A 16582-nucleotide genomic window follows, 5' to 3' on the forward strand; every position below is an offset into this window, starting at 1 on the left:
CATTCTAACTTCTTCACCCCACCCTCATCAGCCGTCATCATCACAGTGCCCTCGACATAATATTATTCTGATGCCTTCATCGTCACGCTGTCGTTTAACCGTCGTTATCACTTGAGAAACGTCATCCCATTGCCGTCATACTGTTTTCGTCAGAATGCCTTCGTCGTTCCATCGACGTAATTTCTTCTGCTGCAAGGAGTGAGACCAGGCTAGTTCCTAATGTTGCGCTGGTTACATCGTCATTTCTTCGTCGTTCTGGTGTGATCGTGCTGTCGCGTTTAATCATGATTATGGGACCTTTGCCACGTCATCGTCCTTATTGCGTCGTCATCAGACAGTCGCTATCATGCATCTATTGCCATATGGCCATCCCAGTGCCGTTGAAGGGGCCATCGTCGTCCTACAGGCTTCAGAGATTCATGGTAATACTTTAGTCGTGGCCGTTCCTACGCCGTCACTCCAGCTTCGTCATCTGACTCTTGTCGTCCTGTCGGTATCACGTCATCCTCGCCCTACACTCATGGTCATCCCATCCTCCTCATACCGTTGCCACGCCATTGTCATCATTACGTCTTCGTCATACGATCTTGACCATAAGCAATATATTCAGGACCCGGTTATCAGCGGCGTTTAGCCTGCATTCTTCGAACGGAACGAGCGAAAGCCTTACTGCCCACCCTTCATAATGCTTACAGGACTTCCATGTTCAAAAATTCATAATTGATTTCGTCACTCTGTTCGTGGAAGAAATGCAAAGCTGTTTCACCGCGTCTATGATAACATGACGAACAGTAATATTGCAGTACCCTATACTGGACGGCAAGGAACAAGATTCCATTCGTGTGACCCACAACTGCCTGAAGTAAGTCACAGATTTTCAAGCAGTGTTCGTGCAGAAGACGCTGCACTTGTGAAAGATACAGTTGGAATGCATCAGCAAGTTGCCACGCCAAGCTACTTCGTCGCCAATAGCCCGTCTCCACATGATTGTCCCCGAAGTGCTGAAAGGGCCGCTCCTCGCAACGGAACCTCAGGTCAAAAGCCACACCGCGTATTGTGTGCACCAGGGCTTCGGTAGACTGGTGCCACTTTCGCCAGGCTGATGAAACTATCTACAAAAGTGTCGAAAGTCATCACCTAACCTGACCACACTACACGTCTGCTCACACTACATGTCTGATGACACTACCTGTCCCAGCAAACACTACACACAAAACCCAAGATCCGTTTTAGAGTACAGCCCTTAAGCCCACGCTCCTGCGGTGAGCGTCGGCGTGCTTTGCAGTATTATAACTCCTAACCGAGCGAACAAGCACAGGTGAAAGATAAAAGCGAACGCGGAACGCAGCGGTAGATGAAAGAAGAGTGCGCGAGGAGGGAAGTAGAGGAATAGGGGAAGGGAAACGGCCTGGGCATGCGCTCAGTTGCCGGCGTCGGCGTCGTTCTGGTCATCGCATTCTCGTCATGCCGCCGTCGTCAAGCTGTCGTTCTACTATGGTCATTACTTCAGAAGCTATTCCCATTGTCGTCATGTCCTCGTCCTATAACATTCGTCACTCTATCAACATCATTACCTCTCCGTCATTCTAGCGTAATCACTCTGCGTTAATCAAGCGTGGCCGTTACTTCGTCGTCAGAAAGTAGCTGTCATATTTATGTTGTCGTGCCGTCGTCCTCAGGCCATCGTGACCGCGCCATCGTCGTCATTCCAGCTTCGTCATCCGCTTGAGGACAAACACTCGTCGCCATCCCATTGACCTCATACGATCGTTGTCTCGCTGTCGTGTTCATACCATCGTCATCATTTTAGGATTCTCATCTCACTGTCGTCAAGCCACTGTTGCCATACCGAGTTTGTCCTTCCATCAACATCATTTCTTGTTCGCCATTCCAGTGTTGTCACTGTGCATGCGTCAAACAGTAGTCGTGCCGTCATGCTCATGGGTGACCTTGGTGAGCGGGTGTCGTACTTAAGTGGCCGGATGAGCAACGGGTTTCATAAGGACCACTATGAGTATGAAATAAACAAGACTTCGGCATTACAGTGTATCACATCATCCCTTCAATGCTAATCTCATTGCCCTCAACAGTTATTCAGATTGGCTGTGCCGTATTCTTTTTCAATTTTAGATAAATTAGAAGAATTGCAAGATACGCGTGGTTGCAGTGGCCGCTCTGAGTCTAGCCATGCTTCGCCTATCGATTTCCATAGTTTTCCACAAAACGAAGGAAAGGACATGGGCATTTCCTGGGAAAAGGTCCCGTATCTAACAGTGCGCAATCCACGTGCCGCATCGAGTGGGCAAACTGCAGTGTCTGTCCGGTGGATTACAAGCTATTGTAAGTTAACTCCGCCGCGTCATCTGTTCGAACTGTCGACTCACGAAGACTATGAGTTTTCCGGCTTCGTGGAACAGCGTGTCTGTGGCCAACCAAAATTAATATTCTTCTGCATAAATTTCAAGTGTCGCGACTCATTACGGCAATTGTTCGTGCGATCAAGTTCTTAAGTATACTTTTTACGATGCTTTACTTGTTAGATATTAAGCTCGCTATCTGAGTAGTAACCTTATTATTACACTGATTTCAAATTAGCAAACCAACAGAAATATCAGAAATAAATCCCGCGAACTTAGTTTTTAGCCAAGTATCCGAGGAAATGTAAGTAGTGTGCAACAGCTAAGTTTTCAGAGGTAGAGCCTAACGTTAGGTTCAGGTTATACGTCCTGTGGTTCCGATAATACCCTAAAAACGAAATTTTCAGTGGGCCGGAATGTGTGCGCCGTAAAAGCGAGAAAAAACCAAGAACAAATAGACGAGGTGTACAAGGGTGTTAGATTGGGCTAGGTTCGCATTACTGAACAGGGATGATCCATAATCATGTACAACAGACGCCAGGTTGAATAAATATTGTGTCTTTGTTTATTATTACAGTCTTCATATTGATTTTTTGGGGGCGTTGCGCTGCGAAGCGCGAGGTCCAGATATTGAATACCGACCGCGGCGGCCGCAGTTTGGTGAGGCAGAAATAAAAAAAAACGCACGAGTATCGCGCATTCGGTGCAGGTCAGAGAGCCACAGGTGAGAAAAATGAAACGTGCCTCATAATCAGATCGTGCTTCTGCCACGTCAATCCTAGCATTTACTATTTAATATTGTTTCACTTAGATAGTTCGGTTAGGATACTTGAAGGGGACTTCCATGATTCCTGTGACATCTATGGCAACGACTGCTCATCTATGGCAACCACGGCTTGTTTTCCCAGTAAGTACAAATGGATGGGGCCACGATGTGACGGATCCCAACACGGAATATTAACATAGGCAAGTTGAGGAGCAGCAGCGACAACTTTGGCCCAACGATCCGTGAACTGCGCGCCTATAGTGTGGTCGCGCAGTATCGGGCAGTGTCTTTTCCCTGGCATGCAACCCGCATAGAACTGTTGCCGATATCGATGACGGTAATGCGCGCACGCTTGGAAGGTGTGCCTCGCCAGACGAAACGCTGACGAGACGAAGGCTTCGGCAAAGATTCGCGTGCAATTGTGGCGACAGTGCATCGCTGCAAAGTGATTATGCGGAAAAGTGTAACACACTTCATTTTACACAAATGTGCTTGCATCATTTCAAACCTGCCAGGAATGCGCATGTCAGGCCCCGTTCCTTTGTTTTTGGTATAGTGTCTTCACACGAATAGCAAATAAGGGCGATATAATTGAATGTGTGCTTGTGGCGTATTATGCTGTCAATAATAGCGATCTGTCGAAATATATTTTTGTGTCATGCTTCTTCGTTTCACTTGGCGAACTTGCGCATATTGCTACGGAACAGCCACCAAAGTGAGGCTGCACTGAGGAGGAAGAAGACGACGTGGCCCCGCTTGATATAGCGTCGCCATTTTGGCCTTCAGTTAGCTTCCCTGTAAATAAATTGTATATAGTATTGGGCTCCAGCTACACGTAACGATATACAGTACTCCGGGTATCGCGTTATGCATATATAAGATGACAGAGCTATGAATATATGATAATAGAATAACATATTTTGCTACTCGTTTAATGATTTCATTTATGACAATTTTCAGATTTACGAAAATTACTACAAGCTGAAGCAAGGGGAAAATGTATTAATGATTGTGCCAATACTTTTGCGCCCAAGATCATCCGGTTACATTCGGCTGAAAAGCACTGATCCTGAAGAATATCCCATTATTGACCCTCGATTTCTTACAGATATAACAGACCTTGACGCACTAGTCGAAGGTGAGTAATCGAATATATTTCTTCAAGTTTAAGACACTACACGCCTGTATATTCATATGAGCTGTAAACCAGGGTGCTAGGTGAACTAATGGCACCAGTGATTCTACGATAGGCGGGCTGACGAGGGATTCAGTTGATTCGCGTACACTATACACGTAGGATCTTCTGCGTTGAATGAAATTAACCCAGGCCCCTGATCCCCGTCTCACGGCAACGAAAAAAGGGGTAGGATTTTACGAACAGTGAATAAGGAACACAAGACGGCAACATTTGCTCTTACGCAGCTTCTCAATGGTCCAGTAACAGGAAGCGTCTGTCCTTCTGACTTGCCCTGCTACTGCGCTCTCAGGCCATTTATCGCAATTTATCTAATATTAACTACTTCTAAGTGTGCAAAAGTTTCTTGGTCAAAGTTACCGCGTGGTTATGCGATAAATTAATAAATTAAACGTTTCAATACTACACTAGCATGCAAGAATCCAACCTGAGGCGCTATAACGTTAAGATTTTCCAATCTTTTTCTACACCATTACGGCTACTAGCCATCCACAATTACAACAAATTTTTTAAGGTGACCACCACTTCGCTTGTGTGTTTCTTGACATTAAAAAAACAATAATCCATTCATGTCACATGAAGTATACACACTGTTTATGCATGACTGTAGGCTCAACAAAATAAAAATAATTCTTTGCAATTGTAGGCCTCCTGTACCATTAGCTCTTCCCCTATTCGTCAAGCTTTCTTGAGTTACATCCATTTCACCTGTCTGTCACGCCACATCGCAAAACCAAAAAAAAAAAGAAAAAAAATCTCACCGCATCAATGTGGCGTGTGCACACTAAAGATACATTATTATGACAACAAAAATTTTTTTTTTTAAAGCCGGAGCATGCCCCCTTTTAAAAAGAACAAAACATGGCTGCCCACCGTTCGTTATGGCACTGCCTATTCATAGCTGCCGCGACGAATAGATTTCTCGACGTGTAGGAAGTAATTTTTCATGGGAGTATAACATTTTCGAACCCTTTCGCCACGTATACGACATCTCTATGCCAACTCATTGCTGAGGATCCGTTTCAGCAGCATTTCTAACCCTCCGCGGCACGTAACAGTGATTTTCTACCAGGTACCACAAGCTAAGCAATGGGAAGGGGTGATAGCGAAATCTGGCACCGCCCTGCTCATCCGTTTACATTGTTTTACTGCGCTAGCTCGGACCTACCGAAACTTACTCCGCTCCTGCGCGCTTTTCGCCTCTTGTCAGCCAGTCAAGTAAGAAACAGCTGTCAAGGAGGCAGTGTTATTTGCTTACAAAGCAAACCAAAGTGACTTCCTGTAAATTAGCATTACATTTAATTTGGCAGTTCCAACAGCGCTGCAGGTTATAACCCGATGCTTTCTAAAGCTGTTGAGTAAATTTGCCGTCAGAAGATTAAAATACCGTCAGAATAACATGGTTGCTCTATAAACGGTCCGGGCACTGCCTGTCGATCTCATTCATATTGATATCTGTGCTCGCCAATGCGCAAGAAGCATGCCAATGTGAACGCTTCCTTATGTAACATGGAATGAACACAATATTAGGGCGCCCTACGTTACAGCGAAATATTTATTCACTCCCTCGTTAGGACTATAAAGGTTCAGTTGAAAAAACTCAAACATAGTCTCAGTGTTTAGGTGTGCCGTGGCTGCCGCTCTTTAAACAGAGTGGGGATAGCTTGCAGTATGTTAATCTCCCGAGACATCTTATGCTTTCCTGTGAACAACCTTTGTTCAATGGTAAATTCACCCTGTGAAAAGTCAGTTCTCATCAGAAATATTTACTAAGTAAAATTATTTCTATTTCGTCTAAGAGTTCTGTCGTTCCATGGCTTTCATGAAAAACAACCACATAGTAAGTGAATTGAAGGAGCCTGTGCCTCTGTCAGCATACAATAGGGTACAACATTGACATACAATGGAAATTGCAACCTATTACAACGTGATTATATGCGCACAGAGGCACTAGGGTGTCACTATGGCTATAAAAGTGCTGCAGTACAAAAATAAGCTCTTACGTACGTCCGCCAAGAGCCGCGATCTCAATGTTCCTGCCGTAGACACAGCTTAATAAGCTACTGCATACTTCAATAGATAAAACACCCGGAGAAGCCAGAAAACCTACGCACCAAATTCTGACCCCTGGTGATACGGTACGCCGCATCGATCATGGATTGCAAAAACGATCTTGACCATAAGCAATATATCCAGGACCCGGTTATCAGCGGCGTTTAGCCTGCATTCTTCGAAAGCAACGAGCGAAAGCCTTACTGCCCACCCTTCATAATGCTTACAGGACTTTCACGTTCAAACACTCATTAATCATTTCTTTACTCTGTTCGTGGAAGAAATGCAAAGCTGTTTCACCGCGTCTATGATAGCATGCCGAACAATAATATTGCAGCACCTTATACTGGACGGCAGGGGCGTAGGCAGGGGGGGGGGGGCTTACGGGGCTACAGCCCCCCCCCCCCCGAAATTTTTTTTTGCTGTCCATGCTCCGCCCACCAAAGCAATTCCCGGTGCCGCAAATCATTCTGAATTTTGTCTAGAATGTCTTTTTCACGCTCGAAAAGACATTTTACCGCGAACATTGCGAACTCGGGCTGGATTTTGCGGCAACATCTATGCACCGGGGGTCGCATAACACAAGCAGTCCCATGCAAGCACAAAGTGACCCACAACTGCCTGAAGTAAGTCACAGATTTTCAAGCAGTGTTCGTGCAGAGGACGCTGCACTTGTGAAAGATACAGTTGGAATGCATCAGCAAGTTGCCACGCCAAGCTACTTCGTCGCCGACAGCCCGTCTCCACATAATTGTCCCCGAAGTGCTGAAAGGGCCGCTCCTCGCAACGGAACCTCAGGTCAAAAGCCACACCGCGTATTGTGTGCACCACGGCTTCGGAAGACTGGTGCCACTTTCGCCAGGCTGATGAAACTATCTACAAAAGTGTCGAAAGCCATCACCTAACCTGACCACACTACACGTCTGCTCACACTACATGTCTGATGACACTACCTGTCCCAGCAAACACTACACACAAAACCCAAGATCCGTTTTAGAGTACAGCTCTTATGCCCACGCTCCTGCGGTGAGCGTCGGCGTGCTTTGCGGTATTATAACTCCTAACCGAGCGAACAAGTACAGGTGAACGATAAAAGCGAACGCGGAACGCAGCGGTAGATGAAAGAAGAGTGCGCGAGGAGGGAAGCAGAGGAATCGGGGAAGGGAAACGGCCTGGGCATGCGCTCAGTTGCCGGCGGCCTCGGCATCCGCATCCGCCACAGGGTGGGCGATCTCATCTGCGCTTCCAACTTTGGGGGCGAGAGGGGAGGCTTGAGGTTGGGAGGGCTACGCTCGTCCTGGGCGTCAGCTGGCGAGGTCAGCCCGCGGTATCATCGAGGCCGACGTGATCACAGCTCCTGCAAGGGTTGATTGCGATAGGCTACGCCTAAAGGTTCATGTGAGGCTACCTTCGTCTCGTCGCAGCTGGCAAGGGTGGCACGATTTTGACACAAAGAAGTGCCGCTCTCGTCGTTGGTGGAACGAAAGCATGAGAAAAAGCGTACTGCTGTGCAAGACTGGCTGTACGGCGACGATGGCTACGATACGGCGCCAGAGTAGCGCGCGTCGCCTGTATGGAATAAAAGCGAACTACTCACAACTTCCTCTTTCTAATATAAAACTATATAATACAAAATATCGGCACGCGAAATGAAAATACGTATCGAGCTGCGCTCAAATTTCGCATTAGGGAGTATAGTAATCGTCAGTGAACTTTTTTTTATGCCGTCGTTTTTCCCAAGTCACTAGACTAGCTAATTCAATACTTTGTCCCGCCCAATGAGAAGGCTCGATTTGTTAGCAGCACTCCGCCCCTGATGTTGCACTATCGCCGCCCCATCATATGCAATGATAAGGTTTTGACAAATGGGCGTTATCCCTCTTCCCACGCCATTAGTTAATGTTAACGTGGGCTCTTCATCGCGGTAGGCTCCCAGCGATTTGAAGAGCCTCGCCGTGGCGGTCGTTACCACTTCCACATGATTCGGTGGTTGTTCTGGTCTCAAGTGGAGCTTCTACCTTGCCCTTCAATAGTTAGCGCTGGTCCCAGTCTACGTCTAGGTTGGCGCTGGCGAAACTGTCACTTCTTGGGACACACGCCAATGATATCCTTGCCATTTCAAGCGGCAAGACATGTCACCATCGGCGTTCCTACGGTGCCCGCTCTTGTGAATATTGGGGCTTTGGGGCTGGCTACTCAGTGTTTAGGAGACGATTTGTAGCACAACTGAGGACGGTGGCCACCACGTTGGACGTCCTTCAAATATGCAAGGCACGCGGTCACATTATGACACCGATAGTAAAATGTACTGTGAGGTGGACGATAGATGCCTTAAACTACCCGGTTGCTCCATTATACTCCACGAGTGCTCTCGTGACGTCAAGCTTCGAAACAACTTTTTTCTAACAATAACGGTGAAGTCACTGACTTATGGTAAATGTATGTAACCTTGTCGACAGAATAATCAGTGCCAGTGCAGAAACATTTTCAGCACTGTCATAGCAACAGACATAACGAAAGCTTTTGACAATAAACACCATGAAATCATTATTGCCAACCTCATGGAACTGGGACTTCCACCTCCGGCCATAAGATATACCTACTAATTTCTTTAGGAACTCATCTTCATGACTAGAGCAGATGGATGGCAAGAAGTGCGCATTACATTGAGCAGAAGAGACCCACAACCTTTGGTTTATGGTTCTTTTTCTCTTCAAGGTTGCTCTAATGTTTCTAAACTGGTACCTTCACCGGATTCCAGACGTGAAGCTTTTTAATCGATGCGGATTATGTCACTTTGTGGTCTGTGCATAATGATATCTCTAGACAAACTCAACAGCTTCAAGAGGCCCTTGATGTTCTGCAGAACTACGCTCGCCAAGCAGGGCTGACATAGGTCAGCAGGGCTGACCTATGTCATGGTGGCCTACAAGGCAGAAAGCAAAAGGATCACGCAGCACAATTTTGCATTTAGTCCCGGCACGGTGACAATCCCTGAGGCTTCCGAAGACTGCATACTGCGTCTTCATATTCACCGTTGCGGCGGTGGTGCGCACTGGCTCCCTAAAATACGAGAGTTCGGCAAAAACACTTAAACTTATTTGTCGCATTGCAACAAAAGAAACGGGAACTCGTACTAACGTAGCAGGACGACAGGTACGTGCAGTCTTGCCGCCACAAATTTTATATCAGACACAACTTGAACGGCCGACTTGTGCACAGATGGAGACAATTAACCGCGATGCTATGCGCAGAATCACAGCACTACCCCGCATCACTCTGATACCAACCTTACCGGTACATTCCCAGCTCAACACAATTTCAGACCTAATTTTACAATGTGTAAAAGGATGTGAAATCAAAAGCAACTTGTTGCGGATGTGGCTACATTGCATGCTTATATTAAACGCCGGTCTTGGATTGACAATCCGCCCTATTCAATACATCCCACGGAATTCGCCAGCATCACAACTAATAAGCCAAGGATGTTACCACGCAGCGATATGACAATAAATTTTGACGAATTCAGTATCATCGATGCATAACGTGCTAATACCTGCGAAGTCTATACGGATGCTGCTATCCTACCAGATGGTGGAAGGACATCATTTCGCAGTACTATGCATAAATTCATTAGCGGTATCCTGCGTTCTACGGAAGCCAGCACTCTAGTAATGGAACTTCAAACCATCGTCGACGCTTTCCAAGATGCCACATGTAACTTGTCTACAATTAAACATCTTCACTGAGTCATTAGCGGCTATTCAAGAAAACATGAATGTTTACAAGGCGATGGAAGTCTGCCATTCACACTATGAATTGTAAAATAGCTACTTCTGTCAAAATACACTGGATTCAAGGCCAGGATGCGAGTCCTCACAACTTTGCTGCTGACCTGCAGGCACGCTGCTCTCCTAACCGAGAACTTCCGTCTATTGCCCTCAAAATTCCACACCTTAATTCACCACGAGATGATAAAAATTTTCTCCGGCAGGACACACGCAATCTTGTTCCACCGTGTCTGCTCCCTCCCCCTTCAGCTTACTTGGGCGCAGAAGTTGTGCTTACGAGGCTTTGAGCCAGGTTGGCCCTTACATACGCTGTGATCTCAACGTGGAACTGGTCGCATTTACCACTGAGTGCTACGTGTCAATACTGCTCACTCCTATTGAGGAAGGCAGATGTGCACCGCCTAATATGGACATGTCCAGGCTTACAATTGAAACTCTCGCATCTTCTACTGCAAGCCGGCCTCACCTACAGTGTCACAACCAATTATGAGCTTGTATTATACACAGGTCTCACAGCACACATCTAATACACGTATACCCGCCAAAATTATGCGTTAAGGACATGCTTTATCGCAATAAAAAAGAGAGCAACCCGTAATATTTGAGCCCCATGAGTTCCGTTGGAAATGACGTCAACTATCGCGCTGGTGTTAAAGTCGCTATGAGACACAACTGTTTGTTGACCATCAAACATGTCAAAGCAAGTGGTCCGCCTTCCTGATTACTACCGTACCTCTGCAAGTGTAGTGTAGTCACGTTTCTGGAAAACGCCTTCAGAATGTGTACGACTTTTGCACAAGCACGTGAATCAGAATACAACGTCCAATCCTTCTTGCTAAACCAGAGAAAAGGACTATATAACTTTCTTCAACAGCATGTCGAATGCTCTCGAAATCTTCTAATATCCCGCAGACACCTATCGCGAAGTCCCTCATCCCCAGCGACAGTTAAATGCGACCAATTCACTACACCCTGTACTATGTATGAGCACGCGAGCGAGGCTCTATGCGTACTGAAGACCAACCGATAGTTTCAAAACGACGTTATCCACCTGCCAAAGAACACCTGGTTATCCTCGTCATGGTCGCTTGGAAGGCGGCACGCTCTAGATTTGTTTCGCTTATTCGCGCCTCTCTAGCCTTAAAATACGTCCGCTTACTTTGAAGAATCTATTATGTGCCTGCTGGACTCTGTAGTGTCACGGACTCTCTATCCATTCACTATAAGAGCGGCTACTGGCTAAACACACTCGATGAAAGAGTAAGTGAAAGACCATGTTTACCACGCCTGTAGAACTAAACATTTTTTTTAACTTTAAGGTGGTGCCGTTGAGCGTTCTTAGGGGACACCGACATCCTAGTGAATTATGGACACTGTGCTCGCAGGGCTGAAATGGCAGTCTGAAGTCGTGTACCTGGATGACGTCGTGTGTTTTGCTGGTTTCTTTGACCAGCACCTTCGGAAGCTACCTGTCGTCCTCGAAGCAATTAGGTCGTCAGGATAAGAGAATGGCCGTTTTGTCTATGTTGAGCTCATATAACCTCAGTCACGCAGCTTTGACGTCATGAACCCAGACACTCAAACGACCACAGCCACCCGACATAGTATATAACCCACCGAAGAAACCATCGCCATGTATTGGCGCAGAGTGCATACATTAGAGACGTCTTGTGCGAAATGTCTTGCAGATCGCCAGGTTCCTTCCACGCCTTAGGAAAGCAGACGTGCAGTTCGCCTGCGAGAAGCCTCATTAAAACACGTTTCGGAAACTTCAATGATACTTCCACTCAAAGCCTATACTTTCTCGCTTTGACAACACCACTAACACCGAGACCAAAATGCATGTAAGCGGCGTAGGAGTTGGCGAAGTTCTGGTTCAAAATTAAAACGGTCTTGAGTGAGTCGGGATTGTTTCAGGAAGCTTTGGTCGCAGGTTGAACGCAACTATCGAATGACAGAGAATTAGTGCCTCACTATCGTTTGGGCCGCCACCTTTTGCACATACTTTTACGGCAAGCTGTTTAAGGTAGTGCGTGATCATAACACTGCGCTAGCTCACCAACCTGAAAGACCCTGGAGACCTCCTTTTTTGAAGCCGCCGACTCCAGTAGCTCTACGTCAAAGTGGTCTTTAACTCAGACCGAAAGGATTTTGACGCCAACCACCTTTCCAGAGCATCCATTTACGTAGCCCCACGAAGCAAAAAAAGTGACGTTTTCTTTGCAAAGATATGTGCCAGCGGTTTTGCACAGCATCAACGTGGCGATCTCTACCGCATCTGACAGGCAAGTCACCTTCCAGTGGAGGACATGTAGTGCGTTCAGATACTACATGTCAAAACAGCACACGACTTGCGTACAGTGATAGGAGCAAAATGGTTCTGCTACTATATTAATGTCCAACATTTCTGCATTACGACCATGAACTGCAGTTAAGGAGTATGGGATAGATGTAAATGTCCGTGCCGGTAACTTCTTTTCCTTTTTTCTAGCGCTTCCAAAAGAATTTGTATGCGCAGGGTATAAACGTTTGGCTTTCTTGGAAGATAGATTAGCTTTTGTAAAAGAGGCTTTTGAGTTGTAGTTGCTGACGCAAACGCACGCGGTTCGACGTTCTTGCTAACACTGTCCTAATCGTTGTCGCTACTTATAGCCATTCAGTGCGCCCTGTTGAATTTTCCGAAATGGGGCCCGCAAGCTGGAACCAAAGTACGTAGCACTTATTAGTCTGCGAGGAAGCAAAACGATCACATAATCAACTAGAAGACATTTTGCGATAGATTTGGCATCATTGCAAACTGCATAGAAACTGGACGCTCATGCATGTATACGACGTCATTGGTCGACTGTGTCCATCTTGCCTCCGGCCAGAGTTTGATCGTCCATGGGGTGGTTAGCGTTTTATTTGGGCACAGTAGCGCTTCGCCAGCTCCAACATCGGCGACTTGCCTCTGGCGGCGTGTTTCATGTTATTTGGTGTTTACTTGCGCATGCTTTCAGGCGCCAAGATCGCCGTGCAGACATTAGAAACTCAAGCTATGAAGAATGGCAACGTGACCATTTGGGACGTTGCCCTGCCAGCGTGCGAGTCGGCCGGACCGTTGTGGAGCGACTCGTACCTGCGTTGCTTTGTGCAGCACACTTCACTCAGCGGTTGGCACCCTTGCTGCACTGCACCGATGGGGACGCATCCGCAGGCCGTGCTAGACGCCAGACTCAGGTGAGAACAAGCACAAAATTAGGTCTGGTGAAAGCATAAATTTTGTCACCTTAAATGTTGGCATTCACTTTACCACTATACTCTGCAACGCAGGATATATCAGGCCGCTTGTGAAAGCACGCGATGGCTACACGACCTGACACAGGCAGCTTACGTTATTGACTAGGATCGTCAGTCCCCGGTCCCTGGGTTTATCTCCCAATTTTTAGACCGTGCTGGCCTGAGCGTATTCACACCAAGCAAAGTTGTTCCTAACGTACACGATGAAATGCACCTTCTGTGAGCGAAAACACCGCATTGCCTGATGGCGTACCGAATGGTTCAAGGGCCGCGGAGCTTGACACCAGAATACCTACGAAGCATCAATACCGGTCGCTGATTTCTGTGTTGCTGTAGATCAGCATAAATTAACGTTGCCGCAATATAAAAACAGCGCAGGGTATTTTCTCTATTTCTATCGCAGCTTTCCTAAAACGTTTATGTTATTTGTTTTATAGTCGGACCGCAAAAGAACGTATCACCTGAATTCAAAAATAAATTTCTTTCATTTTCATTTCCTTTCCTCGTAGAGCTCATCTTCTTGCACCTTTGTGCACGAAGTTTGTTTTACTGAAATGGGTGAATGTTGCTTTAAAGAGAAACGCTGCTCAAAACACCTTTTTCAATTATGACACGTAGTGCCTCTCAAACACACAGGTGAAAAGAGAAAAAGGAAGCGAGAGTCGAACGCCCACCGGTCGTCCCTATTCTACATCTTCTTAAGGCAATCTGTCAATCTTTAACAGCGTTTGCTTGGAGCTCGAAGTAGTTTGACCATCGGAGAGGGTTCCGCAGTGAAGACGAGGTGGCAAAAAGAAAGACTAATAAAAGAAGTTTTATAAATCGTTACGGGTGAGTGGTGCGCTCCAAAGAAAAATGAAAAGAATAAAAGAACTTCCAGCGTGCGTGCACCTTCAAGCGAGGGCGGAGAAAACGCGACGAAACACGGCAGTTCGCAGGCTTTCTTATACCCTCCACTATACAGGCCTACTCCTTCTCCGCTGCCCACACTGCAGAGGGCCTTGTCATGACACGTGGGGGCAACCTAGATGGAGCGGGGTGGCAGTCCGCCTCTTGGCGGAGAGGCGTTGAGCGTCCGAAGGAGGTGAGGTGGATTCGCAGGTTCCGCGCATACTCCCCTCGAACACACACGACGGAGAGGTCTGTTAAGGTTGACGAGCGTGACGGTCGCGCACGCAGTGTCCCAAGAGTTTGGGATTCGTTCCATTCATTGCCGCGCAAAGTGAACCGAAACAGCCTGTCCCGCGCCGAAGGAGATCCTGATGGGCAGGACACGACATCCGCTCGTCAGAGGGATGAGGCAGGTTGGTGCTGGCAGTCGTCTGTATTCGCACAGCTCTCTTCAGCACGAAACTATGTCTTATATAACTACACCGAGACTCAGCCGCTCAGTCAGCAAGTGCAAGTCAAAGTCTCGCTGAGCTATGCCGGGCTTATTTCCCGCAGAAAAGTGGAAATTTTGCTGAACTTACAGGAGCACTACTACGCGCATAAATGTGTTACACGCTTCACTAGACATGATTTAACCAAAGTGAATAAACAAAAATAAGACCGTTCCAATCATACTTCGGGAATAAAAACATGAGTTTAACGAACCTTCGAGGCTGATTCACGGTCTAGGTGCTTCAACATAAGAGGTAGCTTTAGCTCGGGTGCTCCTATCTAAATACATGTAAAAGGAGAACTCGTTTTTCTCGGCAATAACTCCACCAAGTTTGGCGACGCTTCTTGCATTTGGAAGAAAAACTTAAAATCTGATGACCATAGGTTTCGAATTTCCGATTTAGGTCGTCAACTTCTGAATAAAATTTGCAAAAATAAAGAAATCTTCATAAACGAAACTATGAAGTTTACAACTGTAATTCAGCAACGAAAAATGATACCAAAATGCTGTGAAGTCTGACGCCCCGCAGCGGGTCACTGACTTTCTTATACCCTCCACAATCCGGGCATCTTCCATCTCCGCTGCCCCCACTGCAAAGGGTTTTTTTAAGGTAACGTCCAGGCCACCCAGAGGGTGTGGCGGACGAGGTGTCCGCCCCTTGGTGGAGAGGGGTTCCAGCGTCAGAAGGAAGAGGGTAGGGGCCCTAAAACGTAAAACTATCCAATATGTTTTTATTCCAATCTTCTGACGTCAAATTTATGTAAACGCCAACGCAAGCATCGGGCGGTCACTTGCAGGTTTGTCTGAAGAGACCAATCAAACGCTCTCCACATTCATAGGTGGTCTCATTTTTTGGTTTCAAAAAACGAATAACATTGCTTACACTGAGTGGCTTGTCTTATCTAACTGGCTGACAAGAGGCGAGAAGCAGGCTCAAGTGGAGAAGGGTTCGACGGGGCCCAGCCAGTGCACTGAAAATCAATAACCGGATGAAGAGTGTGGTGCCGGCGTGTGCGATTGGTCCGCTTTCCCTTACCTATCATGCGGTGGCTGGTCGAATATCGCGGCGGCATGCCACGGAAGGTTAAGAATTCTGCTAAAACTGATCCACAGCAAAGAAGACTTGGCAGAGCGAGGCCGTAAACATGCCGAAACTTCTCAAAAACGTTATAGAGCCACGCAAAAAGTTTCATTCTACGCAAATAAACCCGTGCTCTCCGGCAGGTGCGAGTAGCCAGTGCCTGAGCGATCGGCAGCGCAGGAGTGATCCTTTCCGAACGGGGCAGCCTGTGGCTATTCAGAAAAAAAATCACTTTTGTTCGGCATTAAACCTCGACCAATAGCCGAGGTCTAATGGCGGAAAAATGTAGAATGAGGTATAACTATTTTTCGTTTGTTTGGCCCGATCATGCATAGTCAGTTTGTACACGTCATATGAGACGGGGAGCTGTGGAGGTTTTCGTGACGTCGCGTGACAGACAGGCGAAGTGGGGGTGGTCCAAAAAAGCACGGGACCAATGGCTGAGGGCGGATTGTAGAATTGGAATATAAAAGTTTGGAATAGCTTTACGTTATAGCGCCCTAGCATTAAAACATTCCTCACATACTTCCTTTGCACATACACGACGGAGAAGTCTTTTCGTGTTTACAAGCGTGACAGATTGGATACTACGTGTCTCATGCGTTTGGCACTCTTTTCATTCACTGCCAGACAAAATGAACCGTAACATACTGTTTATCTCTCTGGACGACCGTGTG

The 16582-nt window shown here is 46.8% G+C and overlaps 1 protein-coding gene across 1 annotated transcript in view; it reads left to right on the forward strand.

The window, feature by feature from the left end:
- The first annotated feature begins 4057 nt into the window (after positions 1-4057).
- Positions 4058-16582, forward strand: part of LOC129387453 (glucose dehydrogenase [FAD, quinone]-like) — a 29624-nt gene continuing 17099 nt past the window's right edge. Inside the window, exons 1-2 of the mRNA XM_055076372.2 lie at positions 4058-4261; positions 13161-13380. Coding sequence (XP_054932347.1) covers positions 4129-4261; positions 13161-13380 — 353 coding nt within the window. The 5' untranslated portion in view covers positions 4058-4128. The remainder of the gene's footprint in view (positions 4262-13160; positions 13381-16582) is intronic.

The sequence above is a fragment of the Dermacentor andersoni genome, chromosome 2 (assembly GCF_023375885.2).
Source record: "Dermacentor andersoni chromosome 2, qqDerAnde1_hic_scaffold, whole genome shotgun sequence".
Classification (NCBI taxonomy): Eukaryota; Metazoa; Arthropoda; class Arachnida; order Ixodida; family Ixodidae; genus Dermacentor; species Dermacentor andersoni.